The following is a 22350-nucleotide window of genomic DNA, read 5'->3' on the forward strand; positions in this document are numbered from 1 at the left end:
AGTTGATTGAATGGTAGGGTAAAATGTAAACTGCTTGTACAGACAATAAATAGAGTTAAAAAATTAAGATAAAATATTCAATAATTTGAAATTTTAACTTGACTTTGATCAATTTATAGAGTTAAAAATAATGCAAAACATAGTGATTTCAGACAGTTGAATTTTTCAAATTTTCCATAACTTCAATGCACCAAATTTGTTGTTTGTTCCTTTAATGGATTCTGCTGCTACAATGAATGAGCAGAAACTTTTCCCTCTCCTTACACTTGGAAGGAAACATGGTGTTGCCTAGTGTTTAGGAATAAATTTAACTGTTCATATGTGTACTTTGAGAGAGAGAGACAAGAAGGTGATAATACAAAGGAAACATGAAAATCAGTTGATTCAGAAAGAGAGAGGAATCTCAGATAGGCAAAAAATAGAATACTGTAGAGAAGAGTGAGAAGACAAGTTAAAAGATCTTCCATCATGCTTATAATATATAATCTCAGAAATGAAAATTTGCCTAAATGATAATGTCTGATAATGATAATCCCCATTTATCAAATTGGCAAAAAATAGAAAACACACTCAAGAAAAGAAAGAAAAGAGCCTAAACAAAAGACTTTACCATATATATCATGACAAGAGATATCAAATTGTACAATTAAACTAAAGACCTCTACCCTTCAAAACCCATCAGCTCCTTACAATCCTTTTCTCTTCCATCTTCAAGAAAATCAAGAACCTGAAACTTTTGGTGAAGTCACCGGAAAAAGTGGCAGCAATTGGGGCTCTGAATCTCTAGGAGTAGATATCGGCGAAGGATGCAAGTAAAACCCTTTCTCTGCTATGGCTCTTTCCTCTTCCGACGATGAATTCCCTAAAGATGGAGAGCTATTGTAGAAAGGGTCTTCATTATTCAATGGAGTTACAGGGCTAAGTGTCAGCTTAGGGAAGTCAAGCCAGCTTGGAGACAAAATCTCCTGTTTGTTTCTCGGCGAAAATCCTGTAACTGAGTTATTACTTGCAAAACTAGGCAACAGGGTGTTGATCATGAGACTGTTTTTGAGATTGTTGTTTCTCCTTTCGTAGAGCTTGAAGCTATTTTGTTGTTTCTTTGGCATGGATTTGATTGGAGGGATGGTAAAGTTTCTTGTAGTAGCAGTTGATGTGGGAGTTGTAGGCGGTGGTGGTTGATCTTGAGCAGTTCTTGAAGAGGCTTGCTTTGCTGTTTCTGTTGAGCCGGTGAGCATTTGAACTACTTGTTTGAAAGTAGAGGTGTCTGCTTGGACAAAGGTTGTCGGATAAGGGTTAGAGTCAGATCTGGAGATGGGTATCGGAGTGAGTGGTGGGGTGTGGATTTGGACTCCATTGTTGCTTCCATTGCTGTGAGGAGAGTTTATCGGAGATGGGTTTCTGCTTTCTTGAAGTCTTGTTGAAGTTTCCATTGCTGGGTTTGTTCTCTCTTCCCTCCCCAATTGCCCTCTCCTCCGCCGCCCTGAGCTGACCACCACCGCCACTAAAAAAGAGAAATGAAGTTGGGATAAAGAATGGAGGAAAGAATAAGAGATGGAAGGAGGAGTGAAAAACAAGGCTTTGATGAGGAGGGTGTTAAAAGGAGGAATTTGCAAATTTTGATTTCTTTTTGTTTTGTATTCCTTTTTGTTGTACTTGTGACACAAGAACATATATATCTAGTGCTTCAATTTCTACGGCTTTTACTTTTTAAATTGATGGGATGATTGGCTAGGCGAGAAAATGTCATCAAGGGTTTTGGGATTGCAAAGAAAATAAAGATTTTTTTTTAAAAGATTAAAACTTGGAAAAGGGTATTGGTTGTATTTGGAATTTTTGGGCAACAAGCATCTGAGCCACCATTAGCAAAGTCTTTAGGAATCAATATATATAAGAATATGTGTAGAGAGAGAGAGAGAGAGAGATTTGGGTTTGTGGCATTGACTTCAGAGCCCTGACTGAGTGGCAGGAGTCTTGTGTGATGGGATTGGACATGAAGGAGACTTTTGATCAGAAACAAAGCATACCGTAGCCATTCATTCATTCTCAACCCCTTAAGGCCTTTTCACTTTCTTGTGATCTGCTGTGTCCTCACTTTCCAATTCAATCTGAAACAAGGAAACTAGGAGAAGTTCAATGTTTTTGGCGCGTGTTCTAAACGCTCAAACAAGTGGGATTGATTTGGTTTGCTTTGTAGGTGCCTCCCAGTTTCCAACTGTGTGTTGGTTAATTGCTGTTGTCAACTGTCAAAGTGAGTTCTCAGTTTCACCCCAATTTTACATCCAAGTGAAAGTCATCAATTAAATCCATCAAATGAATGTATATGGAGAATTCATATAAATCTGATCTAAATAAATTTAAAAATTAAAAAAAAATTTACATAATATTTTAATGTAAGAATAAAATATTATATTTTTCCTTTTCAATCTGATAGACTTTCCTTTTTTGATCTTTTTTCTCTTAACCATAAACCTCAATTATGCTTAAAAAGTATTAAGGTTAAAAAGATCTTTCAATTAAAGTTGAAAAGTAAATGATCCCTAATGGATAATTGCAGCTAGGGTTTCATTATACAACCACCACTAATATTTTAGGGAAGAAATTATGAGTCACCTATATTGAAAAGAAAGAAGTGGGTTCAGCAAAATGGAGAATTGTTAGAAACATACAACAACCTCTTCTTACTGGCATTATTATATTATTTTTTTATAATGCTCTAAAATTAAATTTTATTCGTATCAAAAAATTTTATACGAAATCGATTAATATTTATTTCATTCATGAAAATTGAATTAATTAAAAAAATAACTTATCTTTCATCATTTAATTTTAATTTAAAAAATAAAATATATTAACAAATTTTTATATTAATAATATTGTAAAATTACAGAAAATACTTCTCAGAAAATAAATTTTCTTGATTGTTTGTGAAAAATGTATGATTAATTAATTGCATTTGCATTCAAAGGTTTACTAATTTGTGATAAAGAAATTGATAATGAGCATTTAGAAGTAAAGATTAACAAATCCTTGCTAATTGGGATGATTATAAATTAATTTTGATATTAAAAAGCTTTAGTGGTGAATCTGTTCGATTCCAAAAATTAGTGTGGAACCATTAAAGCAGAGGTCAGATTCTATATATTATCAAATTTAGAGGTTCTTGATTATTAGTTGATAAAAATTAAGGAAAACAGCATAAAATATATACTCATAATTAATTAATTCACTTGGAAACTATGTTAGTTTTCTAATTAATAAAAGAATTAAACGAATAAAAATTTACTATTTAATTTTTACTGTATAAAAAAATTCACTAATTAATCTTTCAATTTTAAAAAATATATTAAAATATTTTTTATATATTAAAAAGTCTATTAATTAATATTTTCATTAATTTTATTATTAAATATTTTATTATTTAATCCTTATATTTTTAAAAAACTTATTAGTTGGTCTCTCAAATTTTTTAAAAATTTACTAATTAATCCCTTCATATCATAAATATTTTAAATCTTTTTACAATATTTAACGGTTAAGTATTACAAAAGTGAAGAAAAATTACTACTCAGTCTAAAATATTCTTTAAAAAAAAATATTACTTAATCTCTATAGTATAACGGAATAACTAATTAATAAATTTTTTAAAATATCAAAAATAATTTAATATATTTTTTAAAATTAAGAAATCAATTAGATAATTTCTCTTCACGATAAAGACTAAATAGTAATTTTTTCTTAAAATAATAATAAAAGGAAATTGATGAAGGGTGAGAGGGACCAGAACTCCATTAGAGAGCAATGCTGGTAGGAAAGGGATCACATATCCTTTAATAGCCAAAATGATTGTGTCTGGTTTGCGGAGTTCCTAACAAACTCCATTTTTTATGCAAAAGCCATTAATAAGCTTCTTCATTTCTTTTTTTTTTTTAAGTTGGTACAAATATATATAGGTAGATTAAACCTGAAGCAAGAAACTTCAAATCTCTTGATATGTTGTCAATCAAATAATTCAATGGATTTGTCATCTTAATTTATTTATTAGTCATTGATATGATGATGAATTTATGATTTTATTTATATATTAAAAAATTTAATTTTTTATTAAAAAAATTCCCATATATATTGAAGGTATATGAGTCTGTAGATAAAATTTCAATGTCAAAAAAGTTTTATCATTCATGAATCTCTGCCCTTTTTTAGGCTTTAGTTAGGTCTAGCCTTCTTCTACTTGCAACTTATTATAATGGGACATTTGATTTGTCTTTTGGATCATTTTTTTTTTCAATTTATCAAAAAAATTAGGTTATTAATTAAGTATCCAAATATATTTATAATTTTATTTACAAATTTAAATATAATAAAAAATAGTAATTTCATATCTGTCTGTTTTCAAATATTGATAGAAAATTTTCCTGATTCTTCCGTGACATATAAACCATTTACAGCATGTGAATTACTTGAAAACTCCATTATAATTGCACGTCAAAATCATATGCATATAACCCTAATCATTCTTTCAAGTAAGAGGTCAGATCGTATTGAATAAATTATATTATAATAAATAATAACAGATTAATTATAAAAAAATTTAATTTTAAAATTTAAAGATAAATTTATTAATTATATAAATATTTTTAAAATAAAATATAATTTATTTTTTTTAAAAAAAATATGTTATTTATTATTTATTTTTATTTTATGACTTTGTAGGGTCCGCTGGTCTTAGCCTTTATCGTGCCACTGCCGCTCTATAGCCGCATTTAGGCATTATCTTTCTTTCGTCTCAGATACTTCCATTTCATTACTATTATTTTACTTTCATAATCATCTTTAATTAATTATTTAATTGTCTCTTTTTCTGGCAATAATTTATTAATTTAATTTAAATATATGCAATTCTAAACTATATATTATTTTTTAAGTAAAATATCGAGAATATATAGCTATTCAAATCTAATATATATAATATATTTAATTATTAAAATAAATTAAATTAAATATATATTAAAATTACTCATAAATTTAGTTTGGTGATAAGTATATCTGAGTAAATTTAAGAGATTTCAAATTCTATTCCTCCGATTCTTAATTTTAAATTTAAAATATATATTAAAATATTTTATTTTGTATAAATTTTTTAAAATACTTTGAACCTTAATTCATATGTTTAAGAACCAATTAAAATTAAAATGTATTCAATTAATTTAAATTTTAATAAAAAATAATTACATAAATAATTTTTTTCTGAAATTCTAATTCATAAATAACTGGTAAAATAAAGAGTTATATAATAACTGCCAAGGTCAATTAGAGGCTCAAATTCAATAATCTCTTTATTTTTTTTTTGTATATATTAAAATATTTACTATGTGAAAAATCACCAATTATAAATGCCACGTAGCATGGTAATAATGTTTAAAAATTAAAATTAAAATGGATAATAAAAAATAATATGTTGGTGAAGATGAGTTGTTTTTTTAGGCTTAAAATATTTTGGAAAATACAATTGATCTAATAATTAATAAAATTTTCTATAATTATTTTTGTAAATGGTAAGTTATTTATTTTTTAATATATATTTTAGAAAAATTAATAATGAAGTAATATAAAAATATATATTAAAAAATATAAAATTTATTACTTTAATTATATTAACTATATTATTTAAGTGTATATTTATGCCATAGAGAGGCTATTATTTTTTTTAATGGAATTTTTTAAAAAAAAAATTGAGAATCTTGACTCGGTGACCTTAAAAAAGGGAGGAAAAAAAAAAAAAAAAAAGAAGCGATGACCTTTTGTTGAAGGAAAAAGTGGCTTTTGTAGGTACAAAGTTAAAGACTAATTGATCCAAATTGAAGATCTAATTGATTTTTTATTTTTTAATATTTTTTTCAATTTTCCACTAATTTAATTCTTAGAATAATAAAAAAATTAAATTGAATTATAAAACTTTTATAAAAGTATATTGTTAAATTAATGGATCAAGACTTGTCCAAGAAGTGAAATGACATTAATTTCCTTGAGTTGCTCTCAATTTATTAATAAGAAGAAGAAGAATAGGATTCATGCATCAAACACAATCCATTAATCACAATTCAATGAATCAACCAATAATAATGATAATAAAAATATCAGTAATATTACGACATATTCAAAAGCGAAATGAAATGACACGAATTATTTTATTTTTAAAAATTTTAATTTATATTAAGAAATTTTTTATGTTCGATTTTTAATTATTTAATTTAAACACGCATTTTTTTTAAAAGAAAAACAAAGAATGTCTATATAAATATTAACAATTGCTGGCTTTAGTGGTAAGCCTCATTGAATTTATTTATTATCGATAAATATTTAGAGAGGAGAGAAATGGAACTATCAATCACAAGCAAAATTTTCAAATAGATGCTGACAACTTATTTAAATGACGATGGGTGCCAATTTAGTTTTTTTTATAAGCTATTTAATAATAATCTAAAATTTTAAAGTGATATAGAAAAAAAATATATGTAAAAAAGAAAAATAATTAATGTATAAGTTTTATCATGGACTTCACAATACTTAATTGGATGCTCTCATTCCATATGTAAATTCTTGACAAATTTTTTTGGAAAACATAATATAAAATATAAAAATATGAAAAAAAAAAAAAAAACAAGTTGATGTAGTCCTGTAGTAGTAATAAAATGCATAAAATACTAAATTCTCACAAAACATAAACTATAAAAAAAAAAAAAAAAAAAAAAAGTTTTTGGGTTGTGTATCAGTGGGATCCCTGCTAGAGAGAAGTCATGGAAGAATAAAACTAAGAACAATGTAAATGGATGAAAGCATCCAAAATTATGTAGCCATTTGCAGAAACATGTGAATTTTTAGGAGCCATCAAATCAAAATTGGCATTATAATTTCAGAATATATTCTTGAGCACACAATTAAGAGAATCAAACTAATTCCCATGTCAACCATTTTATATAAACAAATAAATAAATTTGTGGATCACTGCAACCAAAACCTAACTAAAGTTGAGGGAATATTTGGCTTCTAAAAAAAAATTCATAACTTTAACTAGCAGGAACAATGGGTTGTCATCGCCACTATTGAGTATATGCTTTTTTTTTCTTTTAGATTATTTTTCATTCTATGAATTTAAAAAAAAAAAAATTCAATTATACATATAGATAAAATATATAATTTTATAAAAATTTATTTATTTATTTTTTACAAAATAAAAACAAAATTTACGTTGTCAAAAGGCTAATATAAGCTAGCACTACATCTGTGACTAGTGAATCAGATTATTATCAATGATCTTCTGTTGATAACACATGCTGGTGCTTACAGATAACGAATGAGCTCAACAGCAAACTTTCCTTTCTTTGTAGAATTTATTTCTCCAATCTGAATTAAAGCAATTTATACATCAGAACAATCATCTAAATAATATTTAGTAGTTCAAACAAGAAATTCAGCAGCTGACCTGTAGTCTTCCTTTTCCACTAACTGAAACAATATCTCCAGTTTTCAGTGCAGTATTATTTTTTGTGATGGTGACCCAATTCACACGCACATCCCTGTTACTGCAAGGAGAGAATTTTAAGTATATCTTCAATAAGTTAGCTTCCTCACAGCTAAACCATCTAGATAACACAAAGAACATCTATTAACAAAATTCCCAAATAAATATCAACACTCCCGACTGCCATGTTGCTAATCACCAAATGCAAGGTATCATAATGACTGCTCATCAAAACAAAAAACCTCAACAATCATTCTAAAGGCTTAAAACAAATTGTTGTCATGTCACAATTTTAAGTGTTCTTCAGTTTTTTATTGGTTATGGGGCTCTTCTGTTCCATATTTTCTCTGGCCCAAATTCCAATATTACATGAAACCAAAAGGAAGAAAGTGAACACAATAAATGGATTAATTATGAGCACAACCGCTACTGAAATGATCTCAACAAATTTAGAGTTCACGGATGCTAAAATAGCCAAAAATATCCAAATGTCCAGCGGAGCTGTGTGCTTACTTCAACCAGAAAATACAGATAGGATAGCATTTTCGAAGGTTAAATGAGACCAGTTAAAATGGCTTATTAATGAATACTAATGACCCGGAAAGCAAAATTTTACTAATATAAGCAGTGAATTTAAGCAATGGGTACAAATCTGCAAATCAACTTGACTAGCAAAGACTGACAAACACAATTCACAATTCACCAAAGAAAATTCACGTATGCTATATGGATACACAGCTACACTGGAAACCACGGGATAAAGTCCATATAAGCAAAATAGATTCTACCTAATCAAATCAACCAGTTTTGACCGTGAAATCTTGAATCCTGCACTAGCTAGGGCATCAACCCTGAGTGATGATTCAACTGTTTTAAATGTTTTGGTCCTGAAAATGGCAAAAAGTAGAAAATATCCAGCTCAAGTCAATTAAGAATATGGTCAAAATTATGCAGAGAATTCCAATAAGTTAGCTTGCAACCTTGGTGGTTCATATTCAAGAGCAAGCAATGGTATTCTTGCACAAGAAACTGAAACATTACCAACCTGCAAGAGAAGTAAGCAACAATAACAAAGATATTGAGTAGCATCATATCAAAAGCTATCAAGTTTCAACTTCCCTATGAGAATAAATGTTCTAATCCACTTATTTTTTAAGATACAGGATGAGAAATGCAGCCTCATTCAGGTAATGGATTTTGTTCCAAGAAGATTTTTTTTTATCTCATACCATTAATAGTTTCATTATATTTTCATAAAAATTTATAAGCTTGGTAAGTTGGAGATTTTTCCTATCAAAATATCAAGGCAAGATGAGAATTGTCAACAACACAACAGCCAACACAATAAAATCATTAAACCCAAATAAATGGAAAATAGAAAAGAAGACTCGGATTGAATCAAATGTATTGGAGACAACTATGGCAGCAGTAAGGAAAACCGTCCTATTTCTGTAGAATTCTACCTATTCATTAAACTTAAGGCATTTGCAAAAATTTATCATTTACACGAGTGCAAAACTACCTTGTCCAGTGACGACATGATAAAATCGACAAGTTCTGGAACAAGTAGGATTTGAGCCCCTTTATCTTCCTGGTCAATGATTAAAATGGAAACTGAAATGAAAACATTATCCAGCCAACAAAGACTCATCTCAGTTACAATAACTGAATAGAGATAGCTGCAATATTCATGCATCAACAAATATTTTTACGTTTGCTCGTGTATTTGAAAACAAAAGGCAGATTGTATATCTTGACTGTTCACAATGCAGTTTAGGATAAATATAGCTTTGGGGCTCCCTCTCTAATTCTACCTAGCTCTGTAGGCTGGAAACATATGCACATATGTTAATGAATTACTCAACGAACAAGTCTTTTCCTCTTTTTGTTTTGAATTATTATTCCTATGATCACTTTTTCAAATTATATATATATATAAAAGACTTATCTAATCAATACTAAGTTTTCTTCAATCTTAAAATTGAGTTTGACCCCAAATTTGAGATTGCACTAAATTTAATGAAAATTTCAAGCTATGCTCCAGCAGAAACGGAAGATAGACTTAATTTGCACTAAGTTAGCAATCATTCTAACTCAACAAGCTAAAGCTTGCCCAACCTCATCCTATCTCAACTAAGATTCTTAGTCTCTTAGTGTCCATGTTACTTCTGATAAAAGACCAAGTTGGGACCAACACTTCGTAAAATGGTTGCCTTGAGATTAGTTAACATAACAGAAATGAGTCAAATAAGGCTCAGAAGTTCCAGGATGCAGTAGTAGACACAATTGAAGTGTCTTAGAGTCCACTTTATTTCTCATAAAGGACTCGGATGCATTTAAAGCAATAAACTTCATCATCACAAAACTTAAATGGTTGGCCTGATAACCCAACATAAAAACAATACCTGCAAGATAATATCCCCAACCTTTTCCCGGGAGATTCCTGTACTTAGAATTGCGCCAAGGAAGTCACCATGAGAACAGGATTGAAATGAAAAGTTCCCTGTGATACTGGAAAGAAGGAGATGTTAAAGAAAATAAAACTGAATGCATGAGAAATTTAATTTGACTTGTGGTTTGTTAAGGTGGAGGTACAGTACAACTTACCTCAATGCTGCAACTATATCTGGATCATTTGTCAGTGCTTCTGGATGTCCTACAGAAAGCCGGCATCGTTCAGCCTAGAGGATTTGAGAGTTAAATCAAATGGATAATCAAGATAATAATAGTAAAATATGCAGCAACGTAAAGCAAACTAGAGCTCATATAGTTAAACCTGTGGGTACCCTCCTTGAGCAACTGCTTTAATATCAGCTAGTTTTTCCAATACAAGCATTGAATCCTTCAATGTTGGTGGGGTGAGAAAATCTGTATGGAGAACATCTCTTCTTAATGAAGCCCTTCTAGCCTGCAAAAAGCATAAAAGAAAAGAATCAAGAACAGCGTGATACTAGAAGTTTAGTTTCTCAAGGATGGTAGGCGGGCCTTAATTTTGTCTAGGCAGTATGAACCATAGCAACATTGTTCTGATTATAAAGGGAAACAAAGAAATCACATGAACACAAGCTCCTAAATGTAAGTGTATGAGAAAATTATTTTAGAAGGATTCTGAAATACCATGTCGACAATAAACTTGACTTCTTCATTGACACTTCTGTCTCCACACTTGAGTAAATCATTAACTTCACTCTTTGTAGCTTGTGCCAAGTGACATATCCTCAAGACTATTGAGATGGTATTGACAAATGTAAATAATATCATTAGATACAAATCAAAGACTTGCATATGCAATAAATGTATGACTTGTGTAACTGCTTGCCAACTCGGTGGTTGCACTTGTATGTTGACTTGGATCTTAATGCGTTAGAGTTGTCCTAGAGGGTGTTTGGCCTAGCTTATAAGCTGGTCAAACTAGCTTATAAAATGACCCATTTGTTTATAACAATATAACAAGTTTATAAGCGGCGTATAAACCCAAAAAGAAAAAAAGATGCTCCCCCAGTTAATGAAAAAATAAGTTGTGCCCTTTTAGCTATTTTCGTAATAAATGTGCTTATAAGCTGTTTTTAACTAAACACAAACTTTTATTTATCATTAAGTGTTTATAAGTTCAAATTAACTTATAAGCACTAGATGCTTATAAGCAAAATTTCATAAGTTCAGCCAAACATCCTCTTATACTCGTTAATGTGCTAGGTTTCACCCTTCATCTCTTCTTCATTTTTCTTCAATTAACTAGAGCCCATACTCCAATTAAAAGAATCTTCCGTTCGATATATTCAGAAGGCTTACCTGATTCTTCATCATGCTTCAGTATTCCATTGCCTAAACAATTTCCTGTCTTATCTTCACCCCCTACACCGCTTCCACCACCCCCCCCCCCCCAAAAAAAAAAAGGTGCTTTAATAGTACTTGCAAGCTTCCTAGAAAACTGTATGAAACCACATACGTCAGTTCGATTATGCTCAAAATCACATCACTCGGCAGCTATACCACAAACTTAATTATTTATCGACCAATAACGGACTAAATGAAAACTCATTGGACCATATCTAAGTCAGACATTTCATCAAACACCAGTGCCCGTTTCAGTTCAGCTTAAAGGAAAACCCAATCAGTAATGTAACATAAATAAGCTAATGGGTACATAAATAACAAAAGTCCCCCCCAAAAAATCAACGGAAACACATGCTCAAGTGAATAAAAATCCAAGCATCGGGCATGAATAGTCAAGTCATAAACCTGAGTTTCTCATTGGAGTGATGAGAGGAAGAGAGCGAGGGGTTCCATAGAAAGAGAAGTTAGTGATTTTGCAAAGAGGATGAGATAGTGCTAAAGCTTGAAATGCTCCTCTTAGAAGCCAGGTAGTCGTTGCGGAGCCGGTGGCAGCCATTGCCAGTACACGCCCTGTCGCGCACATAAAGGAGCTAGTGGCGCAGAGTGACCATAAGGAGATTCGTTTGATTCTCTAATTTGTTTAAAATTATTCTTATTTAATCGTTATCTATATATTATTTAATTTAATTAAAATATCTATAAAAAGAACTGTAGAATATAATATTGCTATATGTTCGACTCCTGTGTCTAACAGGAGGAGCATTCCAATTGAAACTTTAATTCCTTGATATTAGTCTTATTTGAAGACTAAAAACTAAAAATTTCCGAATTTTTATTTCGGTTCAAACTTAGTGATGATCTGAGATCTAGAGAAAATAGGATTCGCAATGGTTGGATAAGCTTAGATGAGGAGAAGGCACTCTCTCCCCTTTATCCCTTTTCTTTTTATCTGTTAGCGATGCTTAACGGCTCCTCAGCTACAGTGTCATTTGTTTCTGTCATATAAGTCCATACATACGAAACTGTTAAACGTCATTTCCACGCTAGGCGGCTATTTAATTCCTCCCGGCGCACATGTAGACAGGACTGCAAAGTGACTGGGCGGCCTGCTGTCCTTTCTCCTGTCACTTGGTGTTGAAAGGGCTGAAGTCCACGGGAGGCCTAACCTCAAGGTTGGGTGGTCCAGACCGGCTGGTTGAAGAGGCCCATGACCTTTGGATCAAAACCGCTATTATGGGCCAGGCTTTTATATCAGAGTGGTGAAATCTCATCACTTATTATACCAAAAACAAAATCTCTCTATTTTTTCTCCCTTCAATTCCCGAATTATCTCTATTACATTCTCTCCTAAAGTTTTCTAAGCCCAATCTACCTCCTTATTTCTCTGTTTTGAAAGGTATTACAGGATTCTTTCATGTGGCTGGAGTTGCGAATTAGATCTTCTGAGTTGCATGCACGTCCAAAATCAGGTTTCTTCACAAGAGAAAATGGGGAAAAGGGAGAATGTTAGTCCCCATTGCTTCTTGAAAAGTCATGATGAAGAAGATGCCTCATATGAAACTTTCAACAACAAAAACAAGCGTATTGAGATGGAGATTAAGCAAGATTTTTTTTGTCTTAATGCAATGAGGAGGAAAATGACGATGGGATATTAGAATTTGCAATGAGAATGGGAACACTGCATTTTACTCTTGAAATCTAAGATTGTATTTACTTATGAAATTATTTTCTAAGAAAACTGTAACTTCAGTAAAATTATGGAAAACCTGTTCACCTGTTAACAAAAAAAATTGTTTTTAAATCTAAAATAATGGAAAAATACCATAATTTTTATAATTAAAATAATAATTATTTGCATATTCATTTAAAACTTAATTAGTTTTATTTTTAATTTTTTTACTGTGTACTATGTACTGATAATTTAGTTTCGTACTAATATAACTAATTTCAAATATTTTTTAAAATAATTATTTAATTTTAATCATACAAATATTATAATATTTTTTAATTAAAAGATAGTTATTATTTTGCATTCGGAAAATAGTTAGAAAACATAATTTTTATTATAAAAGAAAACTTAAGAAAACATCTTAAAGTTATTTTCTAAATCATACTAATGAAAAAGTTGGTTTTCTAGTTTTCTATTGGAAGGAAAAGTAATCGATGCGAGAATTAAGTCATGATAAAAAATTTTGAACATATACTTAACTATGAACAAAATTTAGAGATTGCTACACCGCATCCCTAATCAATCAATTAATTGAAATAGTTCGATTCAAACTAATTTAAATAATTTTTGAATTCACTTTTTATTTAATTCAAAAGTAAAAATGATTAATTCAACTTTTTATTTGATCCAAAAGTAAAAATAATTAATCTAAATTATTTAGTAGTTTCGTGCTAACTATTATATACCATTCTGATTTAATCTTTCGATATGACGGCTTTCGCAATAAAAATAGGCTGCTGACCGTTACACTCAGCTAAATTTTTTAATGTTTCCGTCGCAACCGAATCGGATATAATTGCTAACTAGGAAACCTTTAGGTATTATAATTTGCTAGTACTTGATAAAAAAATAAAAATTATGAAATAATAAACCAATTAAAAATACCATAAGAAAATCTTAAATCTCGATAAGGTTTTTAAAAATGAACATTATTTCTCTAAATTATTTGTAATTATCATTTTAAGAGTGTTTTTATAGTTTCAAAATCATAATTCTAATGTAGTAAAATGTAATTATAATACGGGGAGAATATTTAAAAATATATTTTTTCTAAATTGTTTTGAAAAAATCTCCTAATAGGCTATATGAATTTAATAATTTAAAATTGTATTGTGTATCCGCGTGTTAAGAGTGTTGTTTATTTTTTTATTTTTTTATACTTTTTAAATATAATTCTCATCTCAAATATTTTTTTTTTACTTACGATGATTTAATATTGGATGATTCAGAAATTTAATATTGGATGATTCAGAAATTTGGTTTTGAGTTTTATAGTGTGCATATTTCAGTTTATTGAAAAATAATGCCCTTGTACACATATCAATGACACATGCAAATACAAAACTAAGCTTTTCAACTCTTTTTCCAAACAATTTTCCAGAAGACTGCAGCAGTTTTCTGCAAGTGAACAGCCCTAAACCTCCCTAATAAAACCGAAAAGGAAAGATAAAATGGAAATAAGCAAAAATTATAGCGCTGAGAGAAAAAACCATCCAAACTTGCCAAACAAAGCAAAAGCTTAAGTTAGCATTCATGAAACTTAACAAATAGTCAAAATTTAGGACAAAAAATAAACCAAATGAAAATCATATTTTTCCCCACTAAATATTTTGAACTGCCTAAGCTACTATCGCCAGCATTATGAGATTTGAATCCATCCTAACACGGATGCAACAAACAAACATGTCTTAATTCCTCCTCCTATAAACCTACCACTCTCATGCTCATCAACCAGAAAATTGTCCACATCCCTTCTACTTGATCCTAGTTTCACTTCTTCAGAGAAGATAGCAGCATCCAAGAGCTACAAGCACAAGAAGTAGCGTAGCAGCCGCAACAGCAGCCCACATCCAATAGTTGGTCGACTTTTTCCTCCTCAGGATAGCTTTGGTAAGTGCATCTGGACCCCTTGGCCGAGTCCTGTGTCTGACCGCGTTCTCCTTCTTAACTTTTTCCTTCACTGGAACCAGAGACTCATCGTGTGCTTCAACCTTCTCAGTTTCTGCTGCCTCTGCAACTTCTTCAGCTGGATCCTCAGGTTCAGCTGAAGGTGCAGTGGCTGCAGCTTTCTTCTTCAATTTCTTTTCACGCCCCTGTAGGTAGGAAATCAAAATTAATTGTTAAGATTCAAAAACAACAAATTGGTATATAGTAATTATCAGAACAAAGGAATAAAGTAATAATTTCCTTAAGCTTCTTTTCAGCTTCCTTTTGAGCTCTTATAAATGCTTTAGCAGCAGCTTTGTCAGCCAATTTCTTCTTCCTTTCCATGGCTTGTTTAGCTTTTGCCATCTCCTCTTCCCTTCTAAGCTCCTTCAATTTTGCTTCATCTACTTCCATCTTTGCAGGAGGATTCATTTGATGCTTTTGTAACCCAGAGATCTCTTCAGCCACCTCAACGTGCTCTGAACTGGCACTTGTATCTGTCTTGCTTGATTCTTTCCGTATATTCTGGGTGGGCAAATTATCCTTCTGTACAGTGGATTTGGGCTCTTCCTTCACTCGTTTTATATTAGCTTTTGCCACTGGCTCTGGTGCAGAAGGTACTGCTGTCTCCAATACCACCAATGGCTTCTCATCAGGGTTTCTGATCCGTCCATCCCTGCTCAGCTGTCGAGCATCAAGAGATGGCAAAATTCTTTTCTCATAATCATCTCTAAAAGCCTTATTACTGCTCCAGAGGGACATAAATTTCTCAACCTGGTTAACATTTCAAAGTACCAGATCAGAATGTTGCAACAATAATCAAACAAGAGATGTTATTCAATCCCAACAACTCTCACCTCTTCAAGGGAAAGATTCTCAAGAGCCTCTATATCTTTATTGGCAGCAAGTTCTTTAGCTTCGGTCATGGCCTTGCGGCTATTATAGAAGTGAACATTCTGATAGAGACAGTTTAACATTAATCTAAATGCATTTTGAAAGTAAAGATAGCATAAAAGACACTAATGATAAATCTGATTTTCCATATAGTGAATTACCAGAACAAAATGTTACTTCTCTAGGCTATAATTCTGAGACCTAAAGATGCTTTTAGTTATAGAAAATAATTTTTTGTTTTCTATCTCCAGTTTTATTTTCATTTTTCTTTATTTTATTTTCCATGAAAAAAATGGGAAAACGTATTCATTTCATATAATATTGAAAATTTATTTTCAATTGAAAAAAACTAAAAAATATATTCAAATTATCATTATTTTTTTTTTAGAAAATATGCTTATTTTTTTATAATACTCCCACCTTAATTTTTATATTAATTTAAAATAAAGAGAAAATTTATGATTTTATATCAATTTAAAATAAAAAGAAAATTTTATGCATGCTTAAATATATAAACATAATTATTAAAATTGTATTTTGTTTATAAAGTCTGTTCCGTATTTTTCATTTTGAAAAACCGTGTTAATCATTTCATGGTGTGTTTGGTTAAAAAACATGCCTATTTTCTAAAAAAATTTCCTTGTTTTTCAGAAAATTAAAAATAGAAAACAAAATTTCTGTTCTTTCGATTTTATAAAGAAAATGAGAAATACTGAAATTATGTTTTTTCATGCACGGATTTTTAAAGTGAAAAAATCAATAATTTTACATAAGAGGAAATACGATTTTTAATAGTTATATTTATATATTTAAATATGTGTAAATTTTTCTTTTTATTTTAAATTAATATAAAATACATGAATTTTTTTTCTTATTTTAATTAATAAAAAAATTAAAGTGGAGAGTATTATAAAAAATTAAACATATTTTTTTAAAAAAAATAATGATAATTTGAACATATTTTCTAATTTTTCTAATAGAAAATAATTCTCAATATTACATAAAATGAACACGTTTTCCCAATTTTCCGTGAAAAACAAAACTAAGAAAATGGAAACAAAACTGAAGATAGAAAACAAAAAATTATTTTCTGCAACTAAACAGACCCTCAATGTTTTCCACTCCTTTAGAAAATTTAGAAAACAGAAAATTTGTTTTCTGTTTTCTAATTAGAGTAAAAAATTTAAAATGAACACGTTTTCTAATTTTTTTGAAAAACAAGGAAAATTTTTGTAGAAAATAGACATGTTTTCTGTAACTAATCAGACTCTAAAGTTCTAATCCCCTTTTTTTTTTTTGGGTTGATCTGTTGAAACCAAACTGATTAATCCACTGAATTCATAAAATCCTTCCTGACACTAGGAATTATTAATATTGTGCAAAACGGAATCAATATAGTTTCATCCACACTATTTTTTTGAGGGCTTATAACAAAAGTAGTTTAAAGATTTCAGTCCAAACTCTGAATTCTGCATCCCATGGATTCAATTAGCAAAAGTCTACAGCCTTAACCCTCCCAAAATGATGCAGAGAAAGCTAAACAGGCAAGATAGGAAAGATAAATGGGGACAGGAAAAGAGAAACTTAATTTGCTGAAGGTATTATATGATTAACTGCTCTACTGAAGACAGCTTATGACAATGTGAATAACATGCTTAACACATCCACTACGACTCTTGCATTATTAATATTACCAATATTCACCTGAACATAATTGATTGCGGAAATCATTTATCAACAAAATTGCATATAGAATATGATTTTTCTTTGAGAGATAGAGAGAAAGAGAGTATAGAAAAATTAAAAGAAAAGAAAGATATTACACCGACAAATAATAATTGACATAAAACAAGCATACCCCTTCATCACGTTGTTGTCTTAATGACTTGATATTTTCAAATGCTTTGTCCCTCTTTTGTGTCACAGCTGTCAGATCATCTTGTAAAGACTTGATTTCATCATCTAATCCATTCACTTTTTCCCTGAGCTGGGTAATTTTTCCCCTAACTGCCTGTTGCTCTTTTTTTACTCCATCCAAATCCACACCCATAAGCTAAAATACCAATACACTTAGTTAGCATACACTTGCATAACAACCCTAGAAGTCAATGAAACTACAAATTCTGTACAAAAAAAGCCAAAACTACAAATCTCTTACTTTGACCTGGTCTTGAATAGCTTCTTTCTGGCCCAATGCATCCTGAATCTTTGCTCTCATAGCAGCATTAGCAATTACTTTTTCCCTTGTCCCCTGAAGCTGTTTGATTTCTCTAAGTATTTGCTTCTCCTCTGTTAATGGGATGCTCTCATGTTGTATGCGATATTGCAAGCTGTATATCTATATTCAACAATACCAAAGCAAAATGTTCAGCAAAATGCAGCAATAGCCACTACTCACAAGGAATTGTTGAATAACAATATTACAAAATGCTAGCAATTGAAAAACAACATCAATAAAGTACAGCATACAAGATCATTAAGCTCTTCCTCAGATGAACATAGACCACCACGACCTGGATTATTCGTGTTGCGCAGCTTTCCCAAAGCCTGCTGTAGAGGTTCTATTTCCTTTCTCTTCTCATCAAAAATTGTCCTGTACTGTTCATTCTCATTTCTTAGAGCTCTCACTTGTTCCAGCAATTCTGCACGTTCTGACTACAGAAGAAAAGGAAACAAGTAAATAGAATTAACTCTTCCGAGGCTGGAACAAGAATGGCTATTAACATCAGGCATAATCTTTTCTCTACAACTTGAATGGAATTCTAAATTGATATATTGAACAGCATTAAAATAATGGATCAATAGTATCCTCCTCAAAACTCATGATTTAAGTCAAAATCTACACTGGTCCAATGCATGCGTATTGCACAGTAAAGCAATGAATGCTAAATAATCCTCAAATGTAAAATATGTTCTGTAAACTACAATAAACATGTCTGAGGCCAAAATAAAAGGGAGAAAATGGGGGAAAAACTCACAAGTGTAACTACAAACTCATCAAATTGGTGGGCTTCACATTTACCAAATACTTAAGATAAGAAACAATTCAATCTACTACATGGTCATAAGTCCACAAGAAGGTCTAAAACTTGAACATTAATCAAGGACATCTATTAAAATCCAAGGTTTCCATTCTATCAAGATTCAAACTTTTTAAAAGTGAATGCAAAGACAAAAATTCATGACTCTTCAGACAAGAAACCTTGACTCTACAACATTTTGTAAACATGTACTCAAACAGAATCATTGCACCCAAAATTTTATCCAATCAAAGGAAAATTTCTCTCAAAATGATGTCTCACATATCTCATTCTAACTCTCTTTCTAACTAAACAAAGAATTCAAGAGAATGGAATAAATGTGAAAAAAAAGTTAAAAAAAATACATCACAAACCGCATTGTTAATATTGGGTCTTCAAATGGCCTTTATGACAAAGGCTCATCATATTTATCTTATGCTTATGAAGTAACTGATTAATTTCTTTTCCTTAAAACATTTTGTCAGATATAAACTTCTTTTGTAGCTTTTGATAAATTCATTATTTTCCAGAGAAAGAAAAAGTCCACTGGAAAGTTATTAACATCCCCAATCAACAAGTGGCAGCATAGAAAGAAATGGCTTGTACAGCATGAGAATTTATGATATGTTGAAAACTTCCATTACAGCTTTAACTATCACAAATTATATTTTTAAACGAATAAATAACAGTTGATAAATGGGAATAATGCAAAGAAAATAATTATCATACAACTGAAAATGATAACTCAAATGAACATAACAAGCGACTTTCTTTTTTAAACATACCCTCTTTGCTTTCAATTCCTCAGTAATCTGAAAACGGGACTGATTGCTCTTCTGAATCTCCCTGTCAAACTGGTCAATTTTGGATTTTATTTTCGGATCATCAAATAATCGGTATCTTACAAAATAAAAGGCATGGATCTGCTGTGGAGCAGGCCACTCATCAACTGCATCTTTTGGAAACTTGGAATCTGCAACCTCATCCCCTTTTCCTTTAGCTGGCTCCTCGTGTGAACCAAACTGATTTCCAAGCCCAGATTCCTTATCCAGTTTTCCATTTTCCTTCTCATGCACGAACAAATTATCTATTTTGGCAACAGTCTCAACGGGTATTTGAGACATTTCAGATCCCATAACCTCCACACCCATCCTTCTCAATGAAAAAACCTAATTTACAAAGCAATAAAATCTCATGTAAATTATCAATTAAAAAAAAACATTTCATAGTAATATCAATCCATCTATTAAAACCAGAATAGATCAACACATTAAAATAGTCTTAAGTGGTCAAGATCAATACATAACAACCAAAAGGATGAACAAAAGAAAGGGGAATAAAAACAAAGAGAATGGGATACAATATCAGAAGAGATGACAAAAGAGACAGGATTTTTACCAGAGAAAGGAAGGAAGGTAAACAGAAATAGAAGATCCTCCTCAAAAAGGGACCTAGTCCCCAGTTTTGAGATTTGGCAAAATCCAATCAGATCTCAAACCCTCTTTTTTTCGTTAACCTGTTTCTGATTTCTTTTACTTTTTGCGCATCACATAACAGCAGTCAGATTTGGGAGAGGAGACTCACTTTTCTACCAAAAAAATTGTATTTTTAATTTTTTTATATTTTGATTGATTTAAAAAATAATATAACAATTTATTATTATTTTAAAAATCTTTAATTTGATTAGTTAAAAAAGTTTCCTATTTGAATTTAAATATTATTCCATGGATAAGATTTTATTTTTTCATTTTAAATTTAAATTTTATGAATTAAAAAAATTATTTTAATTAAATGGATTTTCTATATAACATGAAGCTTTAAAGTTTTGTCGTAAATTTTTAAATTTAATTACAGTTATAAGTTTGATTTTAAATTTGAGTTGAAAAAATTGATTTGAATGTTATAAAAGTTGGTTTTTAGATTTGATTTGTATTTATATAATTTATTAATATAATAGGTTTATGATGTGTAAGGTTGACTAAGGAAGATCGTCTTTCTCAACTTTTATTTTTTTATTTTTATTTATTAGTAACGTTTAACTGTTTTTTTTACTATCGTAACATTTATCTCTATCATTTAGATCTGTACACACGAACACATTAGAATACTCTTCCATACTAGACATGCCATTTAATTTCTCCCGACACGCGTGCTGTTAAAACTGCGAAATGACTGGACTAACTATTTTCCCTCACATCACATCTTCAGACTGATTTTTTTATAGGCAGGCTCGTGCACGTAATCAATCCGGTCCGCTTCTCATTGCAGGATTAAGTCACACGATATTGGACAGACCTATCCACCTACATGTGACTTGATAGATTTTGAATCCGTATTTTTCTCTAAAGCTAAGCCTCATTTCCTAGCGAGAGAAGTCCAATGGATATCAAAAACTATTAAAATAATAAAAAATTAGCATCCAAAAATAAGATTAAGTAATAAAAAATGAATTATGAAAATATATAAAAATCATAATTTATAATCTATAAAAATAAAATTCATAATTTATAATCTACATCATATTGTTAACCTATTAAAATATAATATATTAAATTAATTATTATTATTAATTTGTAATATTTAATTTAATAACCCATTGATTGAATTACCAATAGACTCAAATTTTCTCCGTCTTCTCATCTACCTTTATAATTTCATAATTTTTTCTTCTAATTGAATATATTAGATTTATTTAAATACACTTACTATTATATTAAAACTGTAAATATGATATTTTCATTGTGTTGATCAGTTTTTTTCTTACAAAAAACTTTCTTTTATAATTACATATTAATGAATTATTTAACATATAAACTAATAAAAAAACATTATATAAATCCTTTATTCAAAATGAAATGAATTATATAAATAATTTATAATTACTCCATAATATTAATTTTTTATAAGTAAATAATTTTTTAGTCTCCTAATTTTTTATTCATATATAATAGATAAAATATGATAAATATTAGGCTAAAGTATAATTAACTCTTAATTTCTTTTATTCATTTAATTTTCAATTAACTGGGATAATTTAATTTGTATCACATAAAATAAATAAATATCATATTCCATTTGCAAGAATTAAATTAATTTATTATTTAAAAATTAAAAAGGTAAATATATTAAAGATAAAGATGGTTACTAGTTATTACAAAATTTAAAAATTAAAAAATAAATAGGTTAAAATTAAATAATAAAAAAATAAATTATTTTTTAAATATAAATTCTTTTTTGCGTAGAAATGGAATCTTACTGTACAAATTAAGTAATAAAAGAGATACACAATACATTAGAATTATTATGATGTATTTGGAGATAGAAAATCATAATTAAAATTCAAATTGGAAAATGAGAGTTTTTATTTCAATTTTATATTTTTATTTGTTATAAAATGAAAATTTTAATTGTTAATTTATTTTTAA

At 29.7% G+C, this 22350-nt stretch overlaps 3 protein-coding genes across 4 annotated transcripts; all 3 read right to left on the reverse strand.

Annotated features, from left to right (window-relative positions):
• Positions 1 to 445: 445 nt before the first annotated feature.
• On the reverse strand, positions 446 to 1863 carry LOC110610492 (VQ motif-containing protein 19). The gene has a single exon (XM_021750425.2). It carries the CDS (start codon positions 1668 to 1670, stop codon positions 720 to 722), a length of 951 nt encoding a protein of 316 aa, XP_021606117.1. The 5' UTR covers positions 1671 to 1863; the 3' UTR covers positions 446 to 719.
• A 5315-nt stretch (positions 1864 to 7178) lies between these two features.
• LOC110610807 (putative RNA-binding protein YlmH) lies at positions 7179 to 12002 on the reverse strand. Of its 2 annotated transcripts, XM_021750885.2 has the most exons (10): positions 11762 to 12002; positions 10637 to 10743; positions 10296 to 10427; positions 10127 to 10200; positions 9925 to 10030; positions 9042 to 9110; positions 8500 to 8564; positions 8308 to 8406; positions 7481 to 7580; positions 7179 to 7401 (listed from the first exon to the last, which is right to left on the reverse strand). In XM_021750885.2, the coding sequence occupies exons 1-10, from the start codon at positions 11937 to 11939 to the stop codon at positions 7339 to 7341; spliced, it is 993 nt and encodes a 330-aa protein (XP_021606577.1). In that variant the 5' UTR covers positions 11940 to 12002; the 3' UTR covers positions 7179 to 7338. The 2 variants fall into 2 exon arrangements, with proteins under 2 accessions (XP_021606577.1, XP_021606578.1); XM_021750886.2 differs by lacking the exon at positions 9042 to 9110.
• A 2582-nt stretch (positions 12003 to 14584) lies between these two features.
• LOC110611779 (proton pump-interactor 1) lies at positions 14585 to 20490 on the reverse strand. The gene is made up of 8 exons (XM_021752251.2): positions 20324 to 20490; positions 19711 to 20094; positions 18375 to 18560; positions 18064 to 18243; positions 17764 to 17958; positions 15869 to 15967; positions 15273 to 15785; positions 14585 to 15178 (listed from the first exon to the last, which is right to left on the reverse strand). The coding sequence occupies exons 2-8, from the start codon at positions 20074 to 20076 to the stop codon at positions 14864 to 14866; spliced, it is 1854 nt and encodes a 617-aa protein (XP_021607943.1). The 5' UTR covers positions 20077 to 20094; positions 20324 to 20490; the 3' UTR covers positions 14585 to 14863.
• Positions 20491 to 22350: the final 1860 nt, after the last annotated feature.

The sequence above is a fragment of the Manihot esculenta genome, chromosome 3 (assembly GCF_001659605.2).
Source record: "Manihot esculenta cultivar AM560-2 chromosome 3, M.esculenta_v8, whole genome shotgun sequence".
Classification (NCBI taxonomy): Eukaryota; Viridiplantae; Streptophyta; class Magnoliopsida; order Malpighiales; family Euphorbiaceae; genus Manihot; species Manihot esculenta.

Coding starts and splice junctions, on each gene's coding strand:
- LOC110610492 (XM_021750425.2), bottom strand. CDS start 1,670: ATGTTCTTGTGTCACAAGTACAACAAAAAGGAATACAAAACAAAAAGA.
- LOC110610807 (XM_021750885.2), bottom strand. CDS start 11,939: ATGTGCGCGACAGGGCGTGTACTGGCAATGGCTGCCACCGGCTCCGCA. Junction 8,565..9,041: donor TCATGTCGTCACTGGACAAG/GTAGTTTTGCAC, acceptor CTTCTCTTGCAG/GTTGGTAATGTTTCAGTTTC. Junction 7,402..7,480: donor GTGGAAAAGGAAGACTACAG/GTCAGCTGCTGA, acceptor GCTTTAATTCAG/ATTGGAGAAATAAATTCTAC.
- LOC110611779 (XM_021752251.2), bottom strand. CDS start 20,076: ATGGGTGTGGAGGTTATGGGATCTGAAATGTCTCAAATACCCGTTGAG. Junction 18,561..19,710: donor AGGAATTGAAAGCAAAGAGG/GTATGTTTAAAA, acceptor TTTCTTCTGTAG/TCAGAACGTGCAGAATTGCT. Junction 18,244..18,374: donor AGGAAGAGCTTAATGATCTT/GTATGCTGTACT, acceptor TGTTGAATATAG/ATATACAGCTTGCAATATCG.